The 27,654-nt window shown below is 39.9% G+C and overlaps 4 protein-coding genes across 13 annotated transcripts; 2 read left to right on the forward strand and 2 right to left on the reverse strand.

Moving 5' to 3' along the window:
- The first annotated feature begins 1,267 nt into the window (after window positions 1–1,267).
- atpaf1 (ATP synthase mitochondrial F1 complex assembly factor 1) lies at window positions 1,268–2,648 on the forward strand. Its single transcript, XM_044044597.1, has 3 exons — window positions 1,268–1,505; window positions 2,217–2,325; window positions 2,541–2,648. The coding sequence occupies exons 1-3, from the start codon at window positions 1,291–1,293 to the stop codon at window positions 2,631–2,633; spliced, it is 417 nt and encodes a 138-aa protein (XP_043900532.1). The 5' UTR covers window positions 1,268–1,290; the 3' UTR covers window positions 2,634–2,648.
- A 3,068-nt stretch (window positions 2,649–5,716) lies between these two features.
- On the forward strand, window positions 5,717–11,167 carry LOC122780777 (tripartite motif-containing protein 65-like). Of its 2 annotated transcripts, none has more exons than XM_044044045.1 (9): window positions 5,717–5,900; window positions 6,333–6,683; window positions 6,852–6,947; window positions 7,189–7,422; window positions 7,675–7,834; window positions 7,948–7,989; window positions 8,536–8,586; window positions 8,857–9,095; window positions 9,563–11,167. In XM_044044045.1, exons 1-9 carry the CDS (start codon window positions 5,736–5,738, stop codon window positions 9,860–9,862), a joined length of 1,638 nt encoding a protein of 545 aa, XP_043899980.1. In that variant the 5' UTR covers window positions 5,717–5,735; the 3' UTR covers window positions 9,863–11,167. The 2 variants fall into 2 exon arrangements, with proteins under 2 accessions (XP_043899980.1, XP_043899981.1); XM_044044046.1 differs by lacking the exon at window positions 5,717–5,900 and adding an exon at window positions 5,911–6,155.
- On the reverse strand, window positions 10,387–19,958 carry eef1db (eukaryotic translation elongation factor 1 delta b (guanine nucleotide exchange protein)). Of its 7 annotated transcripts, XM_044044040.1 has the most exons (12): window positions 19,857–19,958; window positions 17,828–17,837; window positions 17,617–17,674; window positions 15,574–16,865; window positions 14,814–14,931; window positions 13,958–14,029; window positions 13,299–13,355; window positions 12,549–12,645; window positions 12,073–12,185; window positions 11,780–11,980; window positions 11,478–11,672; window positions 10,387–10,522 (listed from the first exon to the last, which is right to left on the reverse strand). In XM_044044040.1, exons 4-12 carry the CDS (start codon window positions 16,860–16,862, stop codon window positions 10,484–10,486), a joined length of 2,181 nt encoding a protein of 726 aa, XP_043899975.1. In that variant the 5' UTR covers window positions 16,863–16,865; window positions 17,617–17,674; window positions 17,828–17,837; window positions 19,857–19,958; the 3' UTR covers window positions 10,387–10,483. The 7 variants fall into 7 exon arrangements, with proteins under 7 accessions (XP_043899975.1, XP_043899977.1, XP_043899978.1 ...); XM_044044042.1 differs by lacking the exon at window positions 15,574–16,865 and having other exon boundaries at window positions 19,857–19,956; XM_044044043.1 differs by lacking the exons at window positions 15,574–16,865; window positions 17,617–17,674 and having other exon boundaries at window positions 19,857–19,956.
- A 1,204-nt stretch (window positions 19,959–21,162) lies between these two features.
- On the reverse strand, window positions 21,163–27,396 carry pycr3 (pyrroline-5-carboxylate reductase 3). Of its 3 annotated transcripts, none has more exons than XM_044044773.1 (7): window positions 27,258–27,396; window positions 25,040–25,133; window positions 24,879–24,943; window positions 24,256–24,435; window positions 23,964–24,176; window positions 23,603–23,695; window positions 21,163–22,563 (listed from the first exon to the last, which is right to left on the reverse strand). In XM_044044773.1, exons 2-7 carry the CDS (start codon window positions 25,125–25,127, stop codon window positions 22,360–22,362), a joined length of 843 nt encoding a protein of 280 aa, XP_043900708.1. In that variant the 5' UTR covers window positions 25,128–25,133; window positions 27,258–27,396; the 3' UTR covers window positions 21,163–22,359. The 3 variants fall into 3 exon arrangements, with proteins under 3 accessions (XP_043900708.1, XP_043900706.1, XP_043900705.1); XM_044044771.1 differs by lacking the exon at window positions 27,258–27,396 and adding an exon at window positions 26,405–27,118; XM_044044770.1 differs by lacking the exon at window positions 27,258–27,396 and adding an exon at window positions 26,399–27,118.
- Window positions 27,397–27,654: the final 258 nt, after the last annotated feature.

A 27,654-nucleotide genomic window follows, 5' to 3' on the forward strand; every position in this document is an offset into this window, starting at 1 on the left:
ATATATGTGAATATATATATATATATATATATATATATATATATATATATATATATATATATATATATGTATATATTAAAAAACCTATAATTGTGGTTGTAAATACACGTTGACCTTATATGTCTTTACATAATTAAAGTAAAAAAAATAACACTGTGAGTTTATACATATATATATACATATACATATATACATACAGATGCACAGTGAAGAGACTCACAGCTGTTTTGTGTATTGATTAGTGGCTGGGAAATGATTTAACAGTGAAAGGTAAACACAGAGGTACTCAGACACTCACAGAGGTAACACACACCCACAACTCAATACACACACTGAGCAGTTGTTTTTTTCTGTATTTATCTGCTCATTATTTATTTCTCCATCTGAGCTGTTTGTGGAGAGGTCGATAGCTGCAATCATCTGCACTGTTGAGATACCAGGGAAATAGTGCACTAAATGCTGCTGTTATCCATGTGCACCGGAGAATAGGCTCCTCAATCAGGTGTCAGTGAAAGTCTACAGTGACCTCTGCTGGTCACAGGTTGTCAACGCTGCTCTGAGTTGGAGATTCTAATCTTGAGGGGGTCCGTAAAATGTGTTGGAAATGATGATGTGCTCAAATGTCTTGTTTTGCCCACACACTCAAAATTGATTTAGTTCGTTTTTGTTATATGGAGCAACATTACATTTAATAACCTGAACAAACTGAAAAATTGTTTTACTTGTTGAGAACAACAACAAATAATTGGCAATTCATCTACTAATGGATTAAAAATCGATCCTAATCTATTAACTGTTGCAGACTTCGTACACAGTAATCTGTGCCATTTTACATATATCACTATCACTTACAAATGTATATTTCAATTAGTTTCTGTAGCTATTGAAAGTAATATGTAAAATATGTATTTATTTGCCGAATAAAAAGGCAAACACACAAGAAAGATCAAGAGCAAAAAAAGTGGGGAAAAAATCAAAACAATAAATTAGTTGGTGTATCAGTCAACAGGCCTCTTGAATTAATGCAATGTATTTTTAATTATTAAAATAACATCTTAATCATCAATCACATACAAAAACAAAGAAAGGCACATTTTTTTGTCACTAGACAAGTTTTCTACTTCTTCATCTTTTGGTTAGTTTGGCAACAAACAATGCAACATATTTGTTTAAACTTATGCTATTATAAATCATCATTTGATTATAATCAAAACTTTAACGACAATTTATTTTTACTTGACCTAGTGCGGAACCAATGTATAAAACATGCATCCGGTCGGAACGTTATAGATGTGGGACGGGAGCGATGGAAAGATGGCGGCTGCTATGGTACAAATGTCATGTTTGTACCGGGGCATGTTAGCGGTCAGAGCCACCGGCATCAGGACGCTGATTCCCGGGCTCATTCCGGCGCAATTCCGGGCCTTCTCGGTGCGGAAGGAGCCGGAGCTGGAGGAGAATCCGTATTACAACAAATACCAGGACAAGATCCAGAAGCTGCGCAGGTTAGCCGGCTAGCTCAACCCCTACTCTGTGACATCCGAATCTACGTTAGAAAAATAACACACTTTTAAAGTAATGCTCAAATTGTCAAGTGTTAATGTTATTTAGACGATTGGTGGTGGTTGATTTGTACTACTGACACGATAAACATATGTTCGGCTCACTTTTGTAACCACAAGCAATGTCATTGTTTAGAAATGTAAGTAGAAAAGCTGACAAACCCGTGAATGGATGAAGATTTTCATTCAAAGATAGGTTTGTAGAAACATTAGTAACATGCTGAATATAATATCACACACACAGTCAAGAAGTGGACAGACTTTAATTGTTTGAACATCACTTTATTAATACCAGTTAGACATGTGGTGTTCCCTTAAATTACAGGTGTGTAGGGAGATTATAGAAAATCAACCTTGCCTTGTCCACAATAATTTCCTCTGTTGATTGTTGTGTGAAACTATAGCTTTCAGCAAATATGTATAGTAATAGCAAGATAACAGTATACTTATGCAAACACCATACAAAACATTAATTGAGGAACATGCAATGAGGGTTTCCTATAACATGTATACAATCTTAATTTGCCTCCTCTCTAAATTACCTTCTACATGTAGTGAGGAGGTGTATGCTTGCCAAAATCATAATCAAATTTATTGTCACACTGCAGATCAAAGATGCTCAACAGTTTGTCTTTTTTTTTCTTTTTTTTTCAGCTCCAAACCACAGGAGTACAAGGTTCGACTAGAGCAGCGTCATGAGGCCAAGAAGGAAGTGCTCGGACACTCGAAGCAGGCGGAGTTCGTCCGGCTCATGGAGCAGGAGGTGAAGTATCTGACAAACTTAATTAAAGTCAGAAATTCAAACGCAACCAAAGTTGCACACATTTAAAGCACATGTATGTGTTTTGCATCATCTGACAAACGGTCAGGTTATCAATCTGAACCCATTTCTATTGAGTGTGTTAGTTTGGACTAAAACTAGTCCTCCTTTGAGCTCATACTGGTGTGTGAAATGACTCTTGTCTTGAATCTTTGCAGCTGGAGCAAAGGGACAAGATGGCTGTTGGTGACGGGACATCAGGAGGTTTTACAAAGAACAAGGTGAGACAAAAGTTTTTTTTTTTTTATTAAAGCAAATCATTGTATTATTTCAAACTATTATAGGATAAATACATCCCAGTCATTCAAAATTCATCTCAGCATATCTCATCAAGTCAGACACGGTGTCCTAAGACCGCAAAGACATTTCTGTGAAACTGACCAGCACTAGATGTTTTAACTGGTCGAGCTGAATTTTCTGATTCGTTTTCTGTTCATTTAAAGCGGGGGTGTCAAACATACAGCCCGGGGGCCAGAACCGGCCCGCCAGAGGGTCCAATCCGGCCCACAGGATGAATTTGTTAAAATTTCACACTAATCTAAACGTAATGTCAAATGCTCCAGATACCCGTGACTAAATGTTTGTGCCTTTTTATAGATCCAGTGTGCTGTGTAAATAGTACATTTAGGCACGATATTGTTGAAATTGCACTTATATTTCTCAAGAAACTTTATGTTTTGTAAAATTATCCTTCAGTAAATGTAAAACAAAGGAGAAAAAAAAAAACAAAAGGGTTTATTATGCTATTATTTTACTATTTTTACTGGTCCGGCCCCCTTGAGATCAAATTGTGCTGTATGTGGCCCCTGAACAAAAATGAGTTTGACACCCCTGATTTAAAGAGTTGTTTTGATGTAACATTTACAGTTCATGAACGCCAATCAGATAAATATATCCACTCACAGAACAAAACAACAATTATAGGATCTGAAGAAATACAAAAAGTATCAAAACAAAGATTACTATGACTTTTTTTTCACATTTTGGACAACATACTAAACTATGACTTTTTTGTCACATTTTGGACAACGTACTAAACTATGACTTCTTTGGGTAAAACACTAACGCTATAGGAACTACTAAGACTAACTGTAGTTTACCTCACACAGGACTTGAACTTGCAATCAACTAAGAAAACCAACTAAGCCACTCCTTAGTCTCTTTTTCTTTGGCCATAGTGTTCTTTGACTTTTTTGTCTCATGTTGGACGACATACTAACCTATGATATTTTTTCACATTTTGGACGACATACTAAACTATGACATTTTTTTCACATTTTGGACGACATACTAACCTATGACTTTTTTGTCACATTTTGGACGACATACTATACTATGACATTTTTGTCACATTTTGGACCACATACTAAACTACGACATTTTGGAACACATACTAAACTATAACATTTTGTCACATTTTGGGCGACCTTATACTAAACTCGATTTTCTTGTCCGCATTTTGGGCAAACATACTAAATTATGACATTTTTCACATTTTGGACTGACATACTAAACTTCGCGACTTTTTGTCACATTTTTGGACTGACATACTAAGCTTTGGCTTTTGTCACATTTTGGGCGACATACTAAACTATGACTTTTGTCACATTTTGGGCGACATACTAAACTACGACTTTTGTCACATTTTGGGCGACATACTAAACTATGACTTTTTTGTCTAATTTTTGACCACATACTAACCTATGACATTTTTGTCACATTTTGGACGACATACTAAACTGTGACATTTTTGTCACATTTTGGACGACATACTCAACTAGGACATTTTCGTGAGTTTTTGGACGACATAATAAACCATGATATTTTTGTCAAATTTTGGATGACATTCTAAACTATGACATTTTTATCAAATTTTGGACGACATACTAAACTATGACTTTTTTGTCACATTTTGGACGACATACTAAACTATGACATTTTTTTCACATTTTGGACGACATACTAAACCTTGACTTTTTTGTCTCATTTTGGACGCCTTACTATACTTTGACTTTTTTTGTCAGAGATCCTTATTACTTTGCAAATTATCATGGTATTTGAAGTCAGAAAGATCATTTTTGTGTTAAGTTTTTAACTCCATGTCCAGATAGTAGTCTGTCATTAGAGGACTTATATGGTCGAGGAGGAATGTTTCGTCACAGGTTCACAGGTTTTTATTTAGACTTTTTTCCACCGTGGCAGGCTTCAGTCTGCTCCTCTTCTGGGAACGGATGATGCTGGGATGCACAGATACTTGCATGCAAGTTTCCAGTGTGGGGTTTCAAGCATGGGTCTCATATTTTGTGGCCTCCACCTTGATATGAAAGTTTAATGTTAGTGCGGCCTGTGAGTTTTATGTGAATGACACTTTGTGTGTGGAAGGTACCTTGTTGCACAATGCCGCTAGCTTAGCAGTGCTCGCTGCATCCATGGAGTTATTATAAAAAAAACAATAGCCAGTAAATAACGCCTCCATGGCTTCACCCCATGGTTTGTTTTTAGTAAATAAATAAATAATGGCGTTCCACTGTCCAAGCTTCATGCACTCCACGCTTATTGCTCTGCAATGATGTGACGTTCGTGGACAAATCATTTGAAAAAAATATTTTGGGTGAATGGAATCTACTGAATCGTTTGCGGAAAAAACCTTTTACTAAATAGTAAATGCCTCGCACAATAAACATTACAAAGATAGTTCTATATGATATCATTGGTTTCACTTGTTTCAATGTTTCATGTTATCAAATGTAAACACTATAATAATTTCAAATAACAATGAATAAAACTAAAATAATCATAAATAACAATGAATATCAATACATAAATGCAATAGGCAGTGTATTTATTTCAATGAGAGAATCACAAATCTTTTTCGTCAGCGTCTTCTGACCTTGACGAACATTCGTCAAACAACGGCTTATTAGCAACGTTAATCACTTGATTGAAACTTTATTTGCTGAGTGACACCAAGTGGAATCAATCTTGTCACACAGCCCCCATCATGTTTTCTTCAAAGCCTGCAGTGAAGAGAAAGGTTGGTGATGAGCACAGGCAATTTCAGGAAAAGTGGGAGACACAATATTTTTTTGTTGAGCACAGGCTGCACCCTGATGTGTCTTATTTGCACAGAGAAAATTGCGCTGCACAAGGAATACATCCAGAAATGTCATTACTCAACTAGACATGCTGAGGAGTATGCAAAATACCAGGAAGATGAGAGAGAGCCAACCAAGATTTAAAAATGTCTAGTAAGGCAACAGGATTTCTTCAAGAAATTAACCAAAGAGAATAATTCAGCAGTCGAAGCTAGCTAGCATATTAGAAAAACCTTTTTCATAAATATCACACAGTAAATGGTTTACTGTGTGATATTTATGATAATTATCAGAAAACCTCGCATCTGTTTGGTCGATGTAGTCGCTGTGTTTCACCAGCAGATGGCAGTCAAACTCAAACTGAGCTCTTGCTTCGGGTCCGCAACTGTTTCCTGTGTCCTCCGGCCGCTGCAGACTAAACAGGTCAGTAAAGTATATGACGGAAGTAAAACAGTTCAACAGTAAACTGAGCCACCAAATGATCGAATCTCTCTGTTATGAGTAATTAAAGCGTTGAAAGTAACAGTAGACTTTTCCTGGGACGCTTAGTGAGTGCTTAAATGTGATGTTTACGGCGTTTTTCCCAAAGTCACCACACGACTTGGACTATCGGCACGCTTTTACTCACTTCCGATACTTCATGATTGTTTATCAACCTATATATATGTATAGATAAATGTAAGTATATGTATATATCTATATATATGAATACATATATACATACATATATGTAGTGTTCTGTGTCCTACATGAAAGTGTTTTTATTTATATTTTGGCTCCTGATTCAGTGAGGCTCAGCTCTGTTGTGTTGTCTCTGTATGTGTCCCTCGTTTCATCTGTCCTCTCTGTGTCCAGCTTCCTCAGGCGATGATGGCTCAGGCTCCTCTCAGCATGGACCCAGACCAGTTCAGCTGCTCCATCTGTCTCATGCTCCTCAAGGATCCAGTCACTATCCCGTGTGGCCACAGCTACTGCATGAGCTGCCTGACACAGTACTGGGACCGTCAGCGTGTGTGCAGCTGTCCACAGTGTAGAGCCACCTTCAGTCCCAGACCCACTCTGGGCAGGAACACTCTGCTGGTGGAGATGTTGCAGACACTCAAGCTGAGTTTGGTTCCCTCAGCTCCTCCTCTGTACGAGGACCATGGCTTTGACCACGCTACATTTGACGTGTCTTCCGTTCGCCTTGAGAGGACTGATGGTCAGGTGAGGAGTCGGACAGCTACTCTTAGATTTTAGTAGACGTTTCGGCTTCTTCAGTTCTGATTTTGGTGTGGGAGTCCCCAGGTTATTAAACCCTGGAGTATATTTTGTTTTCCATTGACTTCTTTTCTTTTAATTTTGTGCCATGATGATGTGATGTTGCTGTTTCAGAGGCTTTTGGAGAACACGCGCAGACATCTAGCAGAGCAAATCAAAGAAAGTGACCAGGAGCTTCAGCAGCTGAAGCAAACTATGCGCTCCTTCTCTGTGAGTAGACACAACACTGAACATTTAACAGTGCATTTAACATCGTCATACTTCAAACTGTATTGTGTAACTTTTGCAGATGAACAAACATCTGTTACATTCAAACAGCCTCAGGCTACAACCTGGTGTATTTATATTTTAATGTCCATTTGCTTAAATAAATATGTTTAATTAAATTAAACAATAGTCAAATTAATTATAATGTCAAATATAACGGCCATGCTGATGTTTGTTTCCTTAGCGTCTGTCCAAAGCTGCAATGAAGGACAGTAGCCGGATCTTCGTGGAGCTGCTGGAGTTTTTGGAGCGCCGTCGCGTTGAGATGAAGGAACTGATCCGAGCTCAGGAGAAGGCGGAAGTGGCTCGAGCCGAGAACCAACTGCAGCGTCTGGAGCAGCATGTCTCAGAGCTGAGGAGGAGAGACAGCGAGCTGGAGCGACTGTACCAGAGTCAGGACCAGCACCTGATAACACAGGTGACGTGAGGTGCACACACAGACACTGTTTTTCAGTTTGTTGTCCAGGCCAGGGCTCAGACTTTCCATGCATAAAAGTAGCTGCTATCCTGCCACCTTGTGGTTGACTTCGTCATAGTGTGGAATGGATTCTCAGTGGTGATTTAAACCGCTGTATCGAGTTTAAACCTCAGATAAGGCTTCATTCTTGTGTGTGACATCAAGTGCAGTGATTAATGTTTTTAAAGGTGTCCTGATGCTTTTGCTCTGCAGATGTGTCAGTCTTACCACAGTCCAGCCTCTGCAGGAGCCCCCGGATCTCTGACAGTCAGCCCGAACGTCTCCTTCGGGCCTGTGAGGAGGGCAGTGTCAGACCTGAAAGAGCAGCTGCAAACTCTGTACCACAGAGAATTCCCAGCTATCACCTCTGTAGGTCTGTTTTCCTTCTCTTTCTACGTATATCTATATGGTTAAATGTTCCATCGTCATCACAAAGAGGTGCATTCAGCTGCTCCCAGTCTAACCAATGATTTCCTGTTTACACAGTGAAATCTGTCAACATCCTGCAGATAAAAAAGGCCAACATGGGTAAGTGCATTTTCAAAAAGATATGAGATGAAAAGGGTAAAACTGTCTGGACTACTTTTAGTATTGATTGGGCTTTTAGATTTGATATATTCTGATGTTTTGTTGCTTTTTTTTATAAAAAAAAACACTGTTTCACGTTATAATTTATTTTTAATTTTTAAAAAGTTTTCAATTCATTGAACCTTTTGTTTTGGACAAAATAAAAGATTTGAGGATGTGGTCTTTTAGAAGTTTTATATTTTCACCACTCACTCACAATATAAATAACTCACAAATACACAGCAGATGAATCTATAGTTAAAGTAATTGTTGTTATACTGTATAATACGATAACTTTTCTGGATCACAAGTTTTCCTACTGTCACCATCTTCATGTTTCTAGTTTCCTCCTTCTCTTCTTCACCTGTGAATGCAAATACAAGATAATGACAACATGAACCCTCACAATTCACATTTAGTTATAACCTAGAGAAAATGATGTGTCCCTATTTTTAAGTCTTCACAGTTTGAATCATACCGTCTTGCGCTCTCTTTTGACTCATGCAGCTATCCCTGCAGACGTGCCGGATTTGGACAGCAGAAGTAGTCTCCTTCAGAGTGAGTAGCTTCTGATCCATCACTCTAAACTCCCAAAATTTAAACTCCAGTCCAAACTTAATTAAAATCACATTAAATGTTCTGTCAAATCTAACTAACAGCTATGGACAAGACATAGTATTTCTAAATAATTGTTTGAGTTTCATATTTCCTTCATGAAAACTCTCCTCTAGTCTTTGACCTGTGTGTCTCTGACTTCAAGTTTGAAACCACACAAACTTTACAAACACTATGAATCCCTCTGTAAGTTTTTCTTTTTTTCCTCTGCAGACTTCGTTTCTCTCTCTTTGGACCCGTTTACAGCACACAAGGAGCTCTCTCTCACTGACGGGAACCGTGCGGTGAGTCGAACCGGACAACTTCACTCTTACCGGGACCATCCTGATCGGTTCGACTCATGGGGCCAGGTGCTGTGTCGCGAAGGACTCGAGGGCCGCAGCTACTGGGAGGCCGAGTGGACTGGACAACAAGTGGGACTGGGGCTCACTTACGAGAGCATCGGTAGAAAGGTACGTCCTGAACTAATTCTTGCTCTTTGCTGAAAACTGGCAGGTCCCTTAGTTGGCCAGTCACTGCATTTAAACACAGTAAATGTGTGTCCTTAGTTGACCCAGATACAATCCTTATACCTGACCTGATAGGGAAGACTTAGTTCAGATGTTGATAACAGAATACCTGTTAGGCATCATGACAGGTTTGGTTTGTCCTCTATCAAGCTCTGTTTGAATTAGACAGAAAAATGTTATGGGAGGATGCATGTGGCAAATGTCTGTGTTTGGAGAAGGTGGATTATCTCCAGTTGTAGAGAAAAACCTTTAATGGGCTCTGAAACATGTTTGGATGAGACAAATCATGTATTTAATGTGAAGCTTTCACTTTTGAGTGTTATGTCTGTTAGTTATAAAAAAAACCCAACTAATTACTAACAAATGTGTTTCAGCTCTTACCATGTGTTTAACCTTTGATACGTCACCAGGGATCATCCAATGACTGCAGACTGGGACACAACTCCTTCTCATGGGGTCTTAGCTGCAACGCCTCCTCTTTCACCTTCTGTCATGGAAATGAATCCCAGGCGCTGGCGACACCCTCCAGCTCTGTGTCAAACCGGATTGGAGTGTTTGTGGACTTTGAAGCAGGAATGATCCGCTTCTACATGGCGACACCCAGAGGAGTCCACCTCCTGCACAGCCTGAAAACCCACTTCACCCAGCCCCTATACCCTGCGGTGTGGCTTGGAGCCAATTCTACCGTCACCTTCTGCGCCGTGGACTGATGGAGCACACATCTAGATGCTGTCAAGAGTCTACACTACATTTCCTTTACTAAAATTGCATTTCAAACAGCCCTTATTGTAGTAGTATGTAGTTATAATAATAGCTTAAATTTAAGTGAAGCTAATGGAAATTAGGGTAAATAATGCAAGCTTCTTCACACTACAGTAAACTTGTATCAAAATGTTAAACGTACTTGTGCCTTTAAATGATTTCAACCTTGAAATTGTATTGTTTAGTTTAACAAAATGTGGGCTGATCTCAGCAACTATTCCAATATACTGTGTGTAGCTCCTTTCACAGATAAAGTTCACCTCGTGCTTCACTTAAGTGTATTTTTACCCACTCAGGCAGCTACTACTTTCCCCATATAACACTTCTACCTCTCACTGCTAAGCTTATGCAGTATTTGGAGAGCCATGTTACAGAAACCACAGAAAACCTGCTTGGTGAGAAAATAATTTCCTGATCCTGGTAGAGCTGTGCTTGAGCAACCTGGAGTAAGACAATCTAGAGACAGAGTAGCTTCAGTGCTCAAGGTGTTTTTAATCATTAACCATTGACAGAAATCAGCAGAGAAATGAGGTGTGACAAAAGACAGAAAACAAAACGACACCATGGAATCAGATCTTGTTGAAAGCTGCTACGTCAACACTCTGGACCTGAAACGGAGGAGAAGTGAGACGTAAATGTAACTGTGGTTATAAAAGTCTGCTGATTCATATCAAATGTACAATGTCTGTGTGTGAAGCAGAATCACTGCCATGTGCACTCTGACTGCATCCTTTTGTTTACCGTGACAGTTTCGACTGCAATCTTCCTGACAGTGCAGCCTCCTGGCAGCTGGAAGACATTCTTGCTGCCATGAGGCTGCTGTTATTGTAAGATTCTGGCAACATTACCAAGGGTGTGGGTGTGGTTACAAGACTGGTGGGGACACTGCCACTGTGTTGTCAGAACAGCACATATCAGCTATGTTTCTACTCGGCTGTGAATATGCCCCCCAATCGCTCTCCTCTCACAGCATTCACGCACACATACATGTCGATAGTGAGTGAGCATATTTTTCGAGCGTCATTGAATGCATCACAGCCAAGCAGAAACATAACTGCGAGTCACAGAGGACACGAGAGATGTGCTGTTCTGACAACACAGCAGCACAGTGTCCTCACCAGTCTTGAAACCCAACCTACACCCTTGGTAACGAGACTCTTACAATAACAATCTGAGCTAACCTGAATTTAGTTTACATGCCTGTTAAGCTGCCTTTATTATAAGCCATAACAATAAAAAAAGTTTGCAATCGACTGCTAAAACATAACACTGTCTTTTTCATGCTGAACATATTCCAATCTGAAATCAATTATAAGGTGTGATGTTAACTTTGCATTAAAAAATTATGTTACTATTGGATTTTTGAGGACAAATTTTGATTGGAAGTTTTCTTAGTATGTCATCACTAAGAAAACTTCCAATCAAAATTAGGCTGGTCCTCACAAACTTTAAAGGGTTTACTAAGGGTTAAAGACTTGGTTTTAGGTTAAGTTAAGGGGCTAGGGAATGCATTATGTCCTTGTGTGGCCATCTGTACCAAACAATGAAGAAAGAAGTACTTACAAAGTCCTCAAACTTGGTGATCTCCTCCTCCAGCATGTCAGTTCCAACCTTGTCGTCCTCCACTACACATGCGATCTGGAGTTTCTTGATGCCGTAACCCACGGGAACCAGCTTGGACGTGCCCCACAACAGGCCATCAGCCTGAACAGACCGCACACACTCCTCCAGCTTCGCCATGTCCGTTTCGTCATCCCACTGTAAAATGCAGGAGGAGGGAGGGTGTTTTAAGACACCAGATTAAAAAAGGGGGACACGGTGTGTTGTTCAGTTTAAGATTTGTAGGCGATGTCAACTTAACGTACAGGTTTGACGTCGAGTAAGATTGAGGATTTGGCGATGATGGTGGGCTTCTTGGCTTTCTTCTCTGCGTACACTTTAAGTCTCTGCTCTTTAAGTTGTTCTGCTTCTTCATCTTCATCACTGCCAAACAGGTCAATATCATCATCATCTTCCTCGTCTTCGTCTTTAACTGGAGCGCTGGTCTTTTGCGGGACGGAAGTGCCCTGAAAGGGGAAAGCTTGGTCAATATTATAGCAGTGTCTAGCTGCCAAAATAAAAGTAAAGGAAGTTATCAGTGAATGATGAAGAGACGCACATTTGTGTAGGGAACTGAAGGAGTGGAAGCCGACGTCACAGGCGCAGGAGTTTTCTCCAGAACCGCGACTCGACATTCGAGCTTGGAAAGTGCCGTCCTCAAGTCGTCAACCACTAAAGAAACAGGGACCAGACATTATTGCTTCTCAAATAATTTAATCTCAATGATAATCTCTGCTTCATTCTGACCACTTATTCTATTAAATAACAAAATAAGGACAAATGAGCATCACATTACAATCATATTTCTCTGAACAGCAGTTTAAAATGTGATTATTTATAATTTCGGTGAAGCTAGAATCCACAACTGTTTGTTGCAATATAAATGTATTAATGCCATGATTATTGTTAGAAATACCTGAACATTGTGAGAGAAACTGCCAATGTTCTCACAGTGGACAAAACAGCCTTGACACAGGTGGATAAGGGGAAAAAAAGCATAAAGTTTTTGATGATGGATGATTAAAAAAAGCCCACCTTTGTGTAAACTCTGGTTTTCCAGCTCCAGGCTCTTGATGCGAGAGACGAGTTCTCCTTGGTCTGCTGTGCTACTGCTGCTGCTGCTGCTCGTGCTCTGCACAATAGAGAAGGGGAGAAAATGACTAGTTAAAAAAAGGGGCGGCATTTAAAGGCCATCGGAGAGTTAGTAGCTTTGTCAAACCCAACACTGAAACTGAGATTTATTATGTGAACACAACACAGCCAGTGTCCATCTCAGCAGCATGTGCACAGACACAGGAGCTGCAGATGGACAAGGGTGATAAGCTGCTACTTCTTCAATAACTGTATAAAAAGATGGATGACACTTGAAACCATCAAGTGATGCCACAACACCTTGATCTGTTATGGAACATGGACTAAACATAATATAATTAAAGCACACTAGTATGTTTCTTCACTAATGTATGTCCAAGTATTTTTGTCTCTATGGTGTGGTTCTCATTTCTTGATTCAATAAAATCATGAAAAGGCGTCATGATTCACAGCTGAGATTGACTGCTGTGTCAGAGTCCATATCAAGGATGGTTTCAAAATTTCATCCATCTTTATAAACAATTAGTCTGTGTCTACAACACTCCACACAAAACCGATATTCAACAGAACAGGGGACTAAAGGTTGAACTCTAGTGAACGCAAAGCCAGAGCACGGATGTCAGCGAGGTCCACTGACAAAGCGTCTGGCAGCAGAGGTGCTTCCAGTGACACACAAGACCTGCTGGCACTTACAAGCTGGGAGTGTTGGCTCATGGAAGTCTGACCTCTCTGACACAGTGTAGTCTTCAGCTGAGGGGAATGGGATGGGAGGGTGGGTTCAGGTATGAAAGAGGGAAAAAAAATTACAAGAAAGAGGAGGGAAGATGAACAAAACAGAACTGAATAAAGTAACAACCTGGAGGAGGCTTGCTCAGGAATGTGGAGCATAAATTATAACATAAATTAACAAAAGGACAACATAGAGCTGGGACGTTGGAGAAAGATCAAACGACACAACACCTCGCATTAACAAATTCCTCAAATCACTTTTGTCATACCCTTACTTTATCTGACATTAACACCCAACTATCCTGATCTATCAATAAACTGAAACCATGTTTCAACCTTCTAATAATACCCAAGTTTGAGGAGCAACCCAAATGATCTTCACGTCAACTCTCAAACATCTGGATGTGCCAAAAATTAATTTGGAATAGCTTTTTGAACAAGGCCTAAACTCGACTATTCCCCATTAAATATAGAGGTTCTTTGAACAGCATTTGTAAAATATCCGATTACTGCTTGTGAGCTAATGAATCATGGCATATTTTTTGCATTCACTTTTAGTTTGAAGTCAAATATTTATCATCTTCGATGTAATACACAAAACTAAAGCTCAGATACAAACTTACTCCTGCAAGAGATTTCTGGATGTTTTCTCGGGCCCGTGCAATGTCTTGCAGAATGGTGTTTGGTCCAGCATCCTTGAAGAAAATGGACAGAGGTCAAGTCTTGACATGAACTTTGAGTATTCATATATACAAACTGGACCAGTATACTACACAGTCTGAAAACACTTGGGTTAGCATTTTTTTCTTGTCTCAAATTTCTCCAGAAGTAAAGTAGAGACCAAATAAACAATAGCATCAACATAACACATTTTGTGTGCAGTATGGAAAGACTTTATTTTAAGAATGTATACTGCTACTCTGACTCTGATGAAGAGAGATGGTGTGAAACAGATAAGAGATGCAACTCAAGATTATTTACATAATCAATTAATCTGTCAATTACTTTCTCAGTTTATCAAGTAATTGTATGATCCATAAAATGTCAGAAAAAAAAAAACGCGTTTCTCAAGTGTCTCGTTTCGTCCGCAAACCAAAATGATTCAGTCTTAATGATTTCCAGAAAATATTCACTGAGGAGCTGAAAAGAGCTGAGAACTTGTTTTAATTCTAAAAAACAATTAATTAATTGATTATTAAATAATTTGACAATTAATTTAGTAATTCATTAGTTGTTGCAGCCCTATAACAGAAGATTCAATAAAATTTGTATATCGTTTTCAAATATCACAGAATTTATGTTTGCCTTTGTACTTTGATTAGAATATGGAGGATGAATTTCTGGGAGATTCCCTGTATTCTGATGTACATGATTCCCTCAGACAGGAGGAGGACTCCATGTTCACTCCATGTTCACTTCACATTCACTGTAAATACAGGTCTGACGGCAAAAAAAACAAACAAAAACTTGTGTAGGTACCTGTGCTGGTTGTGAGGGGCCATTCATACGTTCATAGAAACGTCTCTCTGCCTCGTCAAAGCGAGGTTTGTCGAACCAGATCTTCTCCTGGGTCAGAAAGTCAACAGCACTCATGGTGCTAAAGAAGAGAGAGAGAGAGTCAGGAAGGAGAGGGATGTATGAGAAGGACAAAAGGAAGAAGAAAAAATGGAATGAAGAAAAGTAAATTGTATTAGACCTAACTACACTTAAAATTGCATGATCTATGTGGATTGGCCACATCATTAAAAGTTAATTATTTGTTGTGCCTGACGCTCGTATGTGTGGCCTGTTTAGAAAATGTTCAATCTGAACCAATACAAATGTGGTTTAAAACCTGTGGGTTTTCAAAAAACAGCAAAATAAAAACAGTATTAGTACCACATTAATTATACCAATGTAATGGATGAACAAATTTAACTGTAAAATTTTCAATTTTATACCCATAAAATAATTTGATATTATATGAACTTTCTACAAAGACACTATCCCCAACACACGCTTACAAAATAGGCTTTGAATAAAAGTAAAATTGACAAAATATGACAACGGTTCATTCAGTCATTCATGAAAGTAAAACTGGAAAAAAATTAAAATAAAAAAATACACACCAAATGAAAAAAAACATGGACTACAAATGAACAAAGAAAAACCTCCACATAAAAAAGGAAACTCATGAGAAAATTAAATTTCAATGAAGTGAAACATCAGGAGCCCCTTCATTCTCCCAGTTTGGTCATACTTGTCCATCAGTGGGGTGGTGGAGGTAACTGATGTGGCATTGGCTTCTGGCCTCCGGCCTTTCTTCTTCACCCCCAAGGCTTTATCACACCTGTAACCATGGAATCGGCTCTCGGCAGCATCATACCGCCACTTGTCCAGCCACACCTTCTCGCTGTCTGGGTGGAGGAAGTAGCTGACGTCACCTGCCGATAATTCTTTCTCTGCGACTTCAGGTGGCTCCTCTTCCTCTTGGATCGGGTGCAGAGCATGAAAGATATCTGCTTTACTCTGCTGGACCACCCGTTTTTCCTCCACTACTAATACCTCCTCACTCTCTGCTTCTTCATCTTCCTCTTCTACAAGGCTTTGAGGGTGGTCAGCGCTTCTGGATGTGGAGGTGCAGCTGGAGCGTTTTGAGGAATTGTTGCTGCACAGATTCTGATAAAAGGTTGCCTCAGCGCGGTCATACAGTGGTTTCTCCAGCCAAACATCTTGAAGTAATTCCACAGGGATGCGTGGCAGCCCATTACTCGACTGTCGATTAGTTGGTGTGACAGCTGTCTGCTGGACTCCAGGGGTGGCAGGAGTCGGAGCTAGAGACTGATATCCTTCATCCGGTGTTCTGGGTGCAACGGAGCGGTTGGGTGGGACTGGGAGGTCCAGAGAGTTAGGAATGGAGCGCTGCATGGATTCTTCAACAAAGTGACTTTCTGCTTGGTCAAAGGTAGTCTTGTTCACCCACACTGCCTGGACAACATGGTGACAAGCCACCTGATCTCTATGGTGGCAATCTGGACCTGAGATCGATGGAGACACAGCTGATGGAGAGTTTGAGTGTTTCTCTGGGGCTGGAGGTGACCGTTTTGACTGGCTGGTCCCATTGGACGAGCTAGCTAACCAGCACTGGTAGAGGCTCTCAGCACGCTCATAGCTACTATGTTCAAACCACACATTAGCACATTCAGACTGGAGGCCAATCAGACCAGCAGGGGTACCAGACTGCTGGCTGCCATTTTTGTCTGGCTTGTCTTTAGTATTGGTCTTGGTCTTAGTTTTCTCTTCAGGGCTGTTCTCATGATTAGATGAACGTTTCTTGCGGCGGCGGCTTTTCCCACTGCGATTTCCATCCCCATTGAAGCTGCCACTCTCTGGGGAAGATGACGTTGTCTCTCCATTTCTGTGACCCGATTCGGACTTATTCCTACACCCCAAAGCTGAGTTTGCAGACCGGTCCACAGGACAACGGTTGGAAGGCTGATCAGGCTCCAACTGATCTGCTGCAGAGCACTGGGGGATCTCCTGAGACATCGTCTTTGGTCCATTGCAAGAACAAGAAAACAAACAGGTACAGGCTTTTGGATTAGTTAGAGAGACGCACATGGAACTGATATTAGAGAGAGCTACAAATCAATCATTGTTAGACACCAAGATTGGCTTTTTTAAAAGAGCGGGTTGTATGATACAGAAAAAAACATGCAGGAAAGGAAAACCATGCAGATGAAAAATGTTGAGAGCTAAAATGCCAAAAGACGGAAATATGAATTACTGACTAGAGGAGTTATGCTGGCGTTAATTTCAGAGGAACACTTTTTCATCTGAATTTATTTGGCGACCCTTGGACAGGACACAATAAGCTTTTTACTGCTTTACAGAGACTTTTAGAGTCTGAATCATCAGAGAGCCGTAGAACAATACCTTATTTAAATATGTCTTGTGAAAGCTACAACCAGCATACTAACAAAAATTGTATTACAACTCTTTGCAGTAAAAACAAAAAACTGTCGCACTACTCAATTACATAAGAGCATGCAAAGAAAAAAAAAAGATGTCTGAAGCAAAAATATTGAATTCAAACATTGATCAATGACATTTTAAGACATGCTCATACAGTAGATTAATCCAAGTCGCAAAGAGCAAGCCATGCTATTTGACATGACATTACAGTACCATGTTGCAATACAGGAAATTCATACTCATGTGAATGTTAGTAATAATGACCAATGACCAATACACAATTGAAATGGATGAGGACACCGATTTAATGTCCCAGGCTTTTACTCACCCTCGTTGGTGAAGTTGCTGAGCTCAAACTAGTAATTAAGTCAAATGCTCAACAATTTCTTTTCATCCAGTGTATTGTCAGCCATTAAAAAAAAGACATTTACAATCACCAACAGTTACACCAATAAAAAAATACAAATAATAATAATAAAAAAGAACAACAGCAACATGAGACTCAACCAAGGTATGTTGATATTTTATGGAATACTCACATGTCAAATTCTGAATGCACAATGGGGGAAAAAAATTACATTTAAAAAGGTTTTATACAAATAATAACATCAAAGAAAGCTTTTAGTTTTGAGAATACAATGTTTCTTTTAGGGCTGCAACTAGAAATTATTTTTGATAATCAATTAATTTCACATTTAATCGATTACTTGTTTGGTTCTTAAAATGTTAGTAAATGTTGAAAAACGTTGATCAGAATTTCCAAAATCTGGAATTGACGACGTTCTTGAATGGAATGTCTTGTTTTGATTTCTGTGTTATATAGAGCAAAGAAACCAGTCAATATTTACATTTAAGCACCTGCAAAAATCTTGTTTCAATATTTAAAAAAAAAACACAAATTAATACAGTATCAAAATAGTTGACGATTAATTTAGTGATCAATTAATTGAATTGCAGTCCTAGTTTTATTAAATAAAATATAGGGCTTAAATAAAAACAACCCCACAAACCTCCATTTTCCTCCTTGCTTAAAACAATAAGATGTGGAGACAATTTATTTTCCTTATCCTCGACAGAACTGCACATTTGCTGTCCCATAAAAATCACGTCAGTTTGAGCAATTGAGCAAATGAGTAAGCAACAAAATCCCCTAAAATGCCGACTTTGTGACATTTTCAATTGTGCAAGCGAGTTGGTTTATCGCCAAGGCTGCAGCTTTTAGTGAATTTGAGAGTCATGATGACTATTCATTTCCAGGTTAGAGAGGACAGCGATGCGTGTCGAGTAAAGGACAAGTGCTTTAGAGGAGCTTTTAGGAGCAGCTTGTTTGACAGCTAGTGTGGTAGCACATAAGCCATAGATTTACAAGGTTAACAGAAGCAAACTTTTTTTATTATTATAATTAATATTATTTGTTAGACTGAAGCACTTTATTCACACTTATGCCAGTTTCCCTTGGGATCAATAAAGCATTTCTGACTCTGATAGGGTCTTTAAAGTACTGCTATTTTTAGCCACACATTTGGTGCACTAGTATTTCTGGCTACAGTGTACATGTGGGCTCCATTACAAATAAACTCCATGTGTACACACGGCAATGAAGGTACATGTCAATGGCAAGCCTTTTTAACAATTAATCACCAAGTCTGACAATCTGAAAATACGTGTTTCAGATATCTACAACATCATTATGACTGGTCATAATTCAAGTTTACCTTAATATGATATCTTTAATTATCCTGAATTACAATTCAAGTTCATAATTGAAAAAGGACAATGGAGATATTTTCAATAGAGGATATTTAAAGACATCTTGAACTTGAATTACAACCAGTCATGACTGTAGATATCCAAAACTGGAATTAGAAATACCTACAATTCGCAAATGATTTGTAGACATCTATAATGGATGGCAAAAGTGACGTCCTTCTGACTAGTAAATCCTGAATTATCTGTAACATCACTGAAGCTCATTCGGTGGAATTAAATGTATGGCAGAAAGAATTTTGTGTAATATGAACACCAAAAAATCATTAGTGTCAATTAGACTGCCTTTTAAACGGCATATATTGTAAATCTAGTACTAACTGACAGAAGTAATAACCAATTAAATTATCCTGCACAGCCAGGATGCGGTACAGAAAAAGGCTCTTTAAATTCTCAACACAGCTGTCATCATGACAAGGTGCGCCCTGCTAATATTAGCTTTCTTTCCTAGGTCCTTGCTAAATGAGATGCTACGAATCACATTACACAGGGCAGCCGAATGAAAAAGAGGTTTTTTTTTTTAGTGAGACTAAAATATTTTTGACGTATGTGAAACACGTCAGAGCCTGTCTCTGAAGCCGGTGTCGTCCCGGCGTGTCTATGGGGAGGCAGTTAGCGTTAACACGAGCACTAGCACTAGCCTTCTGCCCCATCCAGCTAGCCTGTTAGCCGAGCCGAGCCGAGCCGAGTTCCCGCTTGCCGCAAGTCACAACATATTCCACATTTCCCCATCATGTCTTTTAACAGAACGTCGACACTAAGGCCCCGCCTGTCACACAGTCATCACTGAGAGTTACTTACTGATGTGTCTTTTTAGTCTTGAAGGAGTGAGACCAGGCCGATGGACAAGAAGCGTGTTCCTGCAGCCGTGAGTGACAACGAAGAGGAAGAGGAGGAGGAGGAGGAGGAAGGAGTAAAGCGCAGCAGTGTGTACGTGCGTTTGTGTGTGTGTGTGTCACAGCAATCCTTTATAGTCCAGTCAGTATTGTCTGCATGTGCAGCTGACATATTATAATTATTATATAATCATCAATATGACAAATCAGAGATGTTTGCTGGGGTTACTGCAGTGGTCATTATTAAAGTACTAGTACAGTACCTACATCTTCACCTTCAGTTAACTAATCATGGGTCTACTGGGCCCAGACCCCAAGCCTCTGCTCTACTATCCCGATATTTACGCTCCCACGTTATTCATCCCAATATTAAAAAGTTAGCCTGAAGCCAAATAAACATAGTTATGTTTTATATCTTAATATGGCCCCTCTGTTATCTACCACACTTTGTGTTATTCAGCACTTATCTGAAAAGTGCTCCTCAGCCAAATAACACTGGTCATTATGTACTGTCTTTAAAGGGCCCCTAAGGCTATGTTATTCACCCCTGATGTCTTGAGGGGCCCCTCAGTCATATTATTATTGTCATTAGCCAGGTGTTGCCTGATAAAAAGTACATTTGGCTAGTGGGGGTGGGGGGGTCATGACCTAATTTGACCTAATTTTTAGGTCAAAATATTTAGCTCTGCAGGGTGGGGGTGACATTTTCCAGTCTGTGCCCAGGGGCCCACTGTCTCATAATCTGTCCCAGCTACACAGCACGCTGTCTTCCAGGTCTCGTCAGAAGCAATACATCTCTCAAAATTCTACCGTACTGCACACACTGGAGCCCTCAGTAAGTCACCTGTCAATGATGATTTGTTAAGGTTAGGCTCATTTCTGTTCATCAAAAATGAGGGTCTGCCTCATTAGGATCAGGTTTTGGTCCCCATAAAGACTACTTGCCCTGACAAGTTCAGTGTTTATTCCATAAAAAGGGAGATATGGTGGCTGGCATTTTTACCTCACAACAAAAGGGTCATCGCTTCAAATCCGTATTTTGTGTGTGGAGTTTTGATGTTCTGTGTGTGTGCACATAGGTTTTCCAGATACTCTGGCTTCCAACCACAGTCCAAAAACATGCAGAGGTTAAACATGTGGAGGATAAAGTGGAAACGAGGTAAATGTCATTTTGGAGGCTGTATTTTTGTGGTTCTGGGTTACATTAAGAGGTGTCACTTATACCACTGCAATAAATGAATTAAGAGTTACAAGGACATTTTGACAGAGACAACGTTACACAGGAAGGTTTAATGGTGAGAAATCTCATTAAAGGAGAAAGGGCCTTTTTTTAAGTGATAGAACAAGACAAAGATTGCTCTACAAAACAAAAGTGTGCTAGGAATCTGAATATTCTAATAATTTAGCAAAAATAACAGTTAAGGTTTCAGCACACAAACAATAAACAAAAGGAACTAAACATATTTGTTAAGCTGTTTAATGTGAAACCAGCTGATAAATCAGCCAACACAAACTCACCCAACTGCAAAACAACAAGGCCAAAGCTACAGTATGAACAACAACAACCTCCCTCTGCTCAAGGACCTAACCATTCTGAGGAGACTGAAGTATGTGTCTATATTTGGGACAATATACTGCTTTACAGCTTCCAATTAATTAAGTTAAATAAATAAAAAAAAATAAGGCAATGCACAAAGTGATCCTTTCCCCCATTATTGTAAACTATCTCTACACACTTGGCATTGTAGATAGTCAATACTGTAGTTTTCTACAGAGTGACTCGATGAATCCAACACCTGAGACTGAAGCTATCACTGGGATTCAGCCGTGTACTCGCAATCACCCTGACGTCATTATCACTAATTTAAGTGCCAGGCTGCATACAGCCAAATATTTAATACCATATTTATATAGATACTGTACATCCACATGTTTAAGAGCCTTTCTGCACTACACAATACATGCATGATATAAGCCAATCAAGGCCAGTAAGGCAAAGGTTGAAGTTTCCACAAGATGTTTCTTGGCCTGACTGGTGCTACATAACAGATTGAGTCTTCCTCTACACAGTATAGATTAGTATCCCCATTTTGTTATTTGTAGTCAAACTCAAGCTAACACCGTCTCAATAATGGCACAACTTCAAAATCAAACATTTATGTATGACATTTAGTGCATCATACAATAGACTGCCTTCATCATTATTACTGTTGTGCATGTAAGAAGTAGTCACTCTCTCTTAAGTACCTCTCAGTGTCAACGTGAAGCCATTTTTTTAAGTTTTGCTCACAATTCATTCTGGTCAGAGAAAAGTTAAGTATAAAATGCACTTGTTTAGGGGAAATAAGAGCAAAAATCTCCAGTTTTGTTTCTGTGTTTTATGATGAGGTTGAATTTGTCAGGTTTGTCATCACTTTTTTTTCATGTTGGGCTTTAAGTTCAATGAGTCCGTTATTGAAAAGCAGCCGTCATTTTCGGTTTGCCGCCGCTGACTTACGGCCAAGCTCCCTGGCTCTCTCAGTGGCAGACTCCACAGCGCTCATGGTTGATGCCCTCACGCCGCCTTGTTCCAGCATGTGAAGCCCGTAAATAGTTGTTCCACCCGGGGTGCAGACCTCTGAGCGGAGTTGAGCTGGATGCTTGCCGGTGTCACGCATCAATCTCCCAGCACCCTGCAATACAAAGTTAAGTAAATGAAGAGGACTAAATCAATAGCCCTGTTATCAACATTCATCTCATGTAATCTGGTCACATGGTGTGGACACACCAAAGTCATATTTAAGATCTGATCACTAAGGCCTTATTCAGACCAATCAATTTACATAAAACAGGAAGTTCAGAGGCATCGCCTGAGGAAAGCACCTACTGGACAATACCAGCTGTCAATCACACTGGTGTCCACTCAAATGTGCTGTGTTTTATCACCTATTTTCCTCTTCACTGGAACATAATTTACAAAAGTGGCATGATGTGTTTTTGGGAGACAACCAACTTTGCCAGACCCCTCCATTCAAACCAAGTTCAAAATTGCCTTTATTCATGCAGAAAAATGTGTTCAGCATCCCCAAACCATCAAATCATAGAGATTTGTGACTGTATCTGAAGATGCATTGGACCTTCAATTAGCACTGTCCACGTGCGATCTCATCCGGATAGATGATTGTAATACCACATTAGAACAGGGTGAAAAAACACATTGGGAGATGATTTTGAACATCTTTTTAACTGCGTGAATAGAAGATCTTGTGCCCTATCCTCTGACCTCTAACTTGCTACACCTTCATAAATAACACACACAAAGTGATGAGGAATGTGATGTGAGATCCCATCAGAGGTGGACACGACAGATGCATGAGGAGATGCTGTCTGTTTCTGATCAGATCACTGAAGATGCATGTTATTACCAGGTAGGCACAACAATGACGAACCACAGAATCTTTGATTTAGGCATTTAGTGCACATTGTTTAACACGAAGCTCAGAAAATGTGCGGTATTTTGAGTTTCTGGATTTCAGATAAATTCCCTTTTTTATTTTATCTGTGGCCACAAATCTACTGGGAAAAAGGTGTAGAAATTCCTATGAACAGCATATGTTCAAGGCTTGACTGTACCTGTGTTATATTCTGGTCGTATGCTTAAAGGCATTCTTGTAAGTAAACAGAATATATACTATAATCCCAACAGACTGACACAAACATTGTAAAACTGACCAGAACAGTCTGAGATGCAATGCTGTGGGCCAGAGAACTCGGCATGCCCATTTTAACGGCTCCTTCTGCCAGCGCTTCAGCAAACAGATACACCTGCAGAGAAGAGTTACATGCATCAATTGCAGGATACACAAATTTACTATCACCATTTGGTGTGTGTGCAAATATAATATATTATCTGCAGTTAGTTATTACATCCAAGACATGTTTGTTGACCAAAGATATCCACCATATGACAAATTGTTATTGATATGCTGAAAAAGCATCAGTGATGTTAAAAAATGACACATTCATTTATCTCCTGACCTGATCAATTGGACTGAGGCTAATTTGTGTACCCACACAATTCGAGGTCACTTACAAAAGCGACTCCACTCCCGCTGAGTCCTGTATGGATGTCAATCCAGGCCTCAGGTCCTTCCTCCACCAAACCACAGTGATGTAACAAGGAGCGAAGCAGAGCTCCGTCCTCCTCTTTTGCATGCGATCCCCTTGCAAAGACCAGAGCACCTTCCTGAACCATACATGGTAGATTTGGCATCAAGCGGACAGTGACCGTGTTCTCTGGAAGGAGCTTTTAAGTCAACAGACAGAAAAAGGGTCAACAGAATTCAGAAATTTCAAGTTCATTACATTGTGGCTGTTGTACTCACCTCCTCTAATGTTGCTAGTGTTATTCCTGCCGCAACAGACACAACTATGTGTCTGTCTGTGATGTGTTGCGCGATCTCATTGAGAACTGGTGGAATAAGGTGAGGCTTGACAGCCAGAAAGACCACATCCGAACCACACACCACCTCTATATTGGAGTGAGTGACAGCGACCCCGAGCTCCTGAAGGAAAGTAGACAAAGTGATAGTAACCCACATGAAGTGATAGATGTGTTACATTGTGTCATAATGATCGTATTGTAGTGCCAGAACAAAAATGTAGTGCAAATAAGATGAACAAAGTAGAAAGACAGGAATAATAAACCAATAGAAATGTGTATTTACATTCTGTATTTTCACCAACTTAAGAAAGACTTACTGCAGCGCTGTATTTTAACATTGGTGTAAAATACCAATGTTAAACCAAAGCTATTGGTGTGAAATGGTGTTACGATGAGAGATCAATATTTTCTCAGGCAGCATCAAAAGTTTCAGAACCACTGCTTTAAGGTGTTCCTGGACTGTTACGTTCATGAGAATGAGATGGCTGTTGGTATGTGAAAAAAACATTACAACCTAAAAATGGAATGGCTCTGTGCAGACCTGACTGTGAACATGAAAAGTACCTGAAACCGTCCTAGATTCCGGACTGACGGTGCGCTCACTTGAATGTTTTCAGCAAGAATATTCCCTATATTAAAATAAAAACAACAACAATATACAGTTAGACAACTTCACTTTTTTATGAAGCTCTCTGCCTGCATTACTGATACAGTGCTTTACTAACCAGACAAGATGCCCTTTGCAATGCCATAGGCCATGTTGCCTGCACCAATAAAACCAATTTTTAACTGCGAGTCCATCTCAGGGTCCATTTTGATCTGAAAGAGGGACAGAGGACAGATAAGAGCGGGCAAATCAACAGAATGTAACAGGTGTGTTTCACAGGACAGCACCACAACAGAATCACACAATTATACTATAGATATATAGTTAAAATAATAATTGCAATACAATTAGAGCCTCAACAATTAGTCCATCAATCAACTACTCAGTTGACAAGTGTTTTGAAGATGTTATCTTTCTGTTATTATTCAAGCATAAGACATTAAATGCTGTTGATGCTGAGGGTTTATCAGTAAAGAAACATGTTAATGATTTTAAGATTTTGTGAATAATGTTTCCAGACCTGAAGTAATATCTGCGGCAAAGGAGGCATGTTTTTTAAGTTTTGTCTTATGACTGCACCCATTAGCTAATTAAAAGTTTAGAGCAAGAACAAAAAACAGCTCAGACGTCACACAGTCTGGCTCTAAATCAGATTTCACATTTGCTCATACCTTGTGACACTTTAGAAAACAAAGCAGTGGAAAAGGCATGTTGTAATCAGATTTTCCAAAACTGATCTTTCTGTTCATACATGGTGTTAATTTTGTCTTGATCAGAAGTAAATGCACCCAAGACACACCGAGGACACTTTAGAATCTGATGACCCAGACCACATTCAGAGGTTAAGTGAAAAACATGTGACCACACTCTTTCAGCTGCGTGAACACAATTACTTCCCGATCCACACTGAATGAACGTCCCACACAACTAATGTCTTCAAATCCACAAACTTTTCATGAGTGTTTTGACCTCAACACCTCCCGACTTCAATCCCATCAAGTATCTTTGGGATGGGGGTCTGACCGAATAAATGCTCTACAAAATGAATGCACAAAAAAACAACAACTTGAAAATTGGAAAACCTGTGAAGACTGGAAGCTGTTATAGCTGCAAAAAGGGGCCAACCCCATATTAAAGTCGTGTATATGTTTTCGGTTTCAGTACTTGAATACAGAATACATGTTTTCAGACTCTTCAGCTTCTTAAATGTGAATATTTGCTAGTTTCTTTGCTCCATATAACAAAGAAATAATTAAAACGTCAGCGTTTACGGATCAACATTTTTCAACCAATCAAGTAGTCGAATAATCGAGTGTGGCTAAAATAATAATTTTAGTTGCAGCACTGTTGTGTTTTAGCTTTAAATAACACGGAGTTAGGAGGGTTGTCATCAAAACAGACGCACAACGAGCAAACGAATGCATGCATCCAGACACTACATCACAGTTATGGGCAAGTGACTGAGATGACATCGCACCCCTACAATTAAATCCAGGTTCTGGGTGCTATTGTCCGGGCAGGGCTGCGGCCAGTGTAGCATTGACGCGTCTCCATCCGAGTCTTCAGTCACTTCATCGTTCCTGTCTGAGTTCACTCCAGCCCCGACCAGCGGGTGTCTGGACTCCATGATAGCGACCATTGTCTTCTCGTAGCGCCACCAGCCCTGTATCTTGGTCGGAGCCGGAGAGTTGGGCGCTCTCTTGCACTTGTAATACGCACTCTTGAGGAGTTTCCAGCGAAACTTTAACTGGTCCACGGACCTGTGGTAGCCGGCAGCTGTCATCCTCCTGTGAGCCACCTTGAAGAGTGTGTTATTCCTCACTTTCCTCCCGTCCAAGCATTTCTTCATGTCCAAATCCTTGAGGATTTCAAGAAACAACTCCGTCTCCTTCACGTCCCAGTTCTGCTTCTTCATGCACGCGTCGTCCATTGTTGTGGTAGAGCTGTCGAGGTAGCTCGACGATTAACGACCGTTAGCTGAAATCCTCACACGGCTAGGTGGCTAAGTAGCATGTCTGATGTGGCAGTCGGGTCAGAGCTGTGCTATTGCTAGCTACAAAGTTAGCCGTTTTTAACTCAGGTGTCGTGAAAAGGAATGCGAGAAAACTGTTAAGACCCCCTCCTTAAAAACCACAACATCTGAAACCGACCGTCGCTACTGGTACCTAAGGGATAGCGAGAACATAATCCAGGACAGATTAGAAATACAATGCATGTGTGTTTAACGAACTGGACAACCATAAACTAACACGGAGTGACACAAACACGATGCCACTCGATGCCGTGAACGACACCGGCTACGCTAACGCTCGTGTTTGAGATGAGTATTTATTCACCTGCTGTGGGGTTATTTTCAGATTCGCTGGTCTCCGACGCTTTGTAAGGTGAAAATTGCAGTTTAAACTTTGACTGTCAAGCACGTCGGATCCACAGCCTAACCAGCCGAGGGTAACACACTACTGTATTCATGAGGTGTCGGAACAGGAGGAAAAACTATTTCCCGTGAACGCCCCCTCAAATCGGAGCAGTGGCTCTTTTTTTCTAAGTAGGGTTCCTAACGTCTGTGTTCCTAATACATTCCTTAATTAATCACATAGGACCCTTCACCTTGCAATTTTATTTATACTTTACCTTTTGTACACTGTTGCTGTGTGGAGCACCCACAATTTCGTTGTACCCTGATGTGCAATGACAATTAACTCTATCCTATTCTATTCTATTCTATTCTATTAC

The sequence above is a fragment of the Solea senegalensis genome, linkage group LG14, assembly GCF_019176455.1.
Source record: "Solea senegalensis isolate Sse05_10M linkage group LG14, IFAPA_SoseM_1, whole genome shotgun sequence".
NCBI lineage: Eukaryota > Metazoa > Chordata > Actinopteri > Pleuronectiformes > Soleidae > Solea > Solea senegalensis.

Bases quoted from the DNA above. Each gene is read 5' to 3' on its own strand.
- atpaf1 (XM_044044597.1), top strand. From the start codon at position 1,291: ATGTGGGACGGGAGCGATGGAAAGATGGCGGCTGCTATGGTACAAATG. The intron at 1,506-2,216 runs GTTAGCCGGCTA...TTTTTTTTTCAG, and splicing joins AAGATCCAGAAGCTGCGCAG to CTCCAAACCACAGGAGTACA. The intron at 2,326-2,540 runs GTGAAGTATCTG...GAATCTTTGCAG, and splicing joins TCCGGCTCATGGAGCAGGAG to CTGGAGCAAAGGGACAAGAT.
- LOC122780777 (XM_044044045.1), top strand. From the start codon at position 5,736: ATGGTTTACTGTGTGATATTTATGATAATTATCAGAAAACCTCGCATC. The intron at 5,901-6,332 runs GTCAGTAAAGTA...CTCTGTGTCCAG, and splicing joins GGCCGCTGCAGACTAAACAG to CTTCCTCAGGCGATGATGGC. The intron at 8,587-8,856 runs GTGAGTAGCTTC...TTTCCTCTGCAG, and splicing joins CAGAAGTAGTCTCCTTCAGA to ACTTCGTTTCTCTCTCTTTG.
- eef1db (XM_044044038.1), bottom strand. From the start codon at position 16,934: ATGTGCGTCTCTCTAACTAATCCAAAAGCCTGTACCTGTTTGTTTTCT. The intron at 14,030-14,813 runs GTACCTACACAA...ATTTTCTTCAAG, and splicing joins GCCCCTCACAACCAGCACAG to GATGCTGGACCAAACACCAT. The intron at 11,673-11,779 runs GTACGTTAAGTT...TGCATTTTACAG, and splicing joins TCTTACTCGACGTCAAACCT to TGGGATGACGAAACGGACAT.
- pycr3 (XM_044044770.1), bottom strand. From the start codon at position 26,851: ATGGACGACGCGTGCATGAAGAAGCAGAACTGGGACGTGAAGGAGACG. The intron at 24,177-24,255 runs GTGAGTACAACA...TTGACTTAAAAG, and splicing joins CACTAGCAACATTAGAGGAG to CTCCTTCCAGAGAACACGGT. The intron at 22,564-23,602 runs GTCAGTTTTACA...TTTGTATTGCAG, and splicing joins TTGCATCTCAGACTGTTCTG to GGTGCTGGGAGATTGATGCG.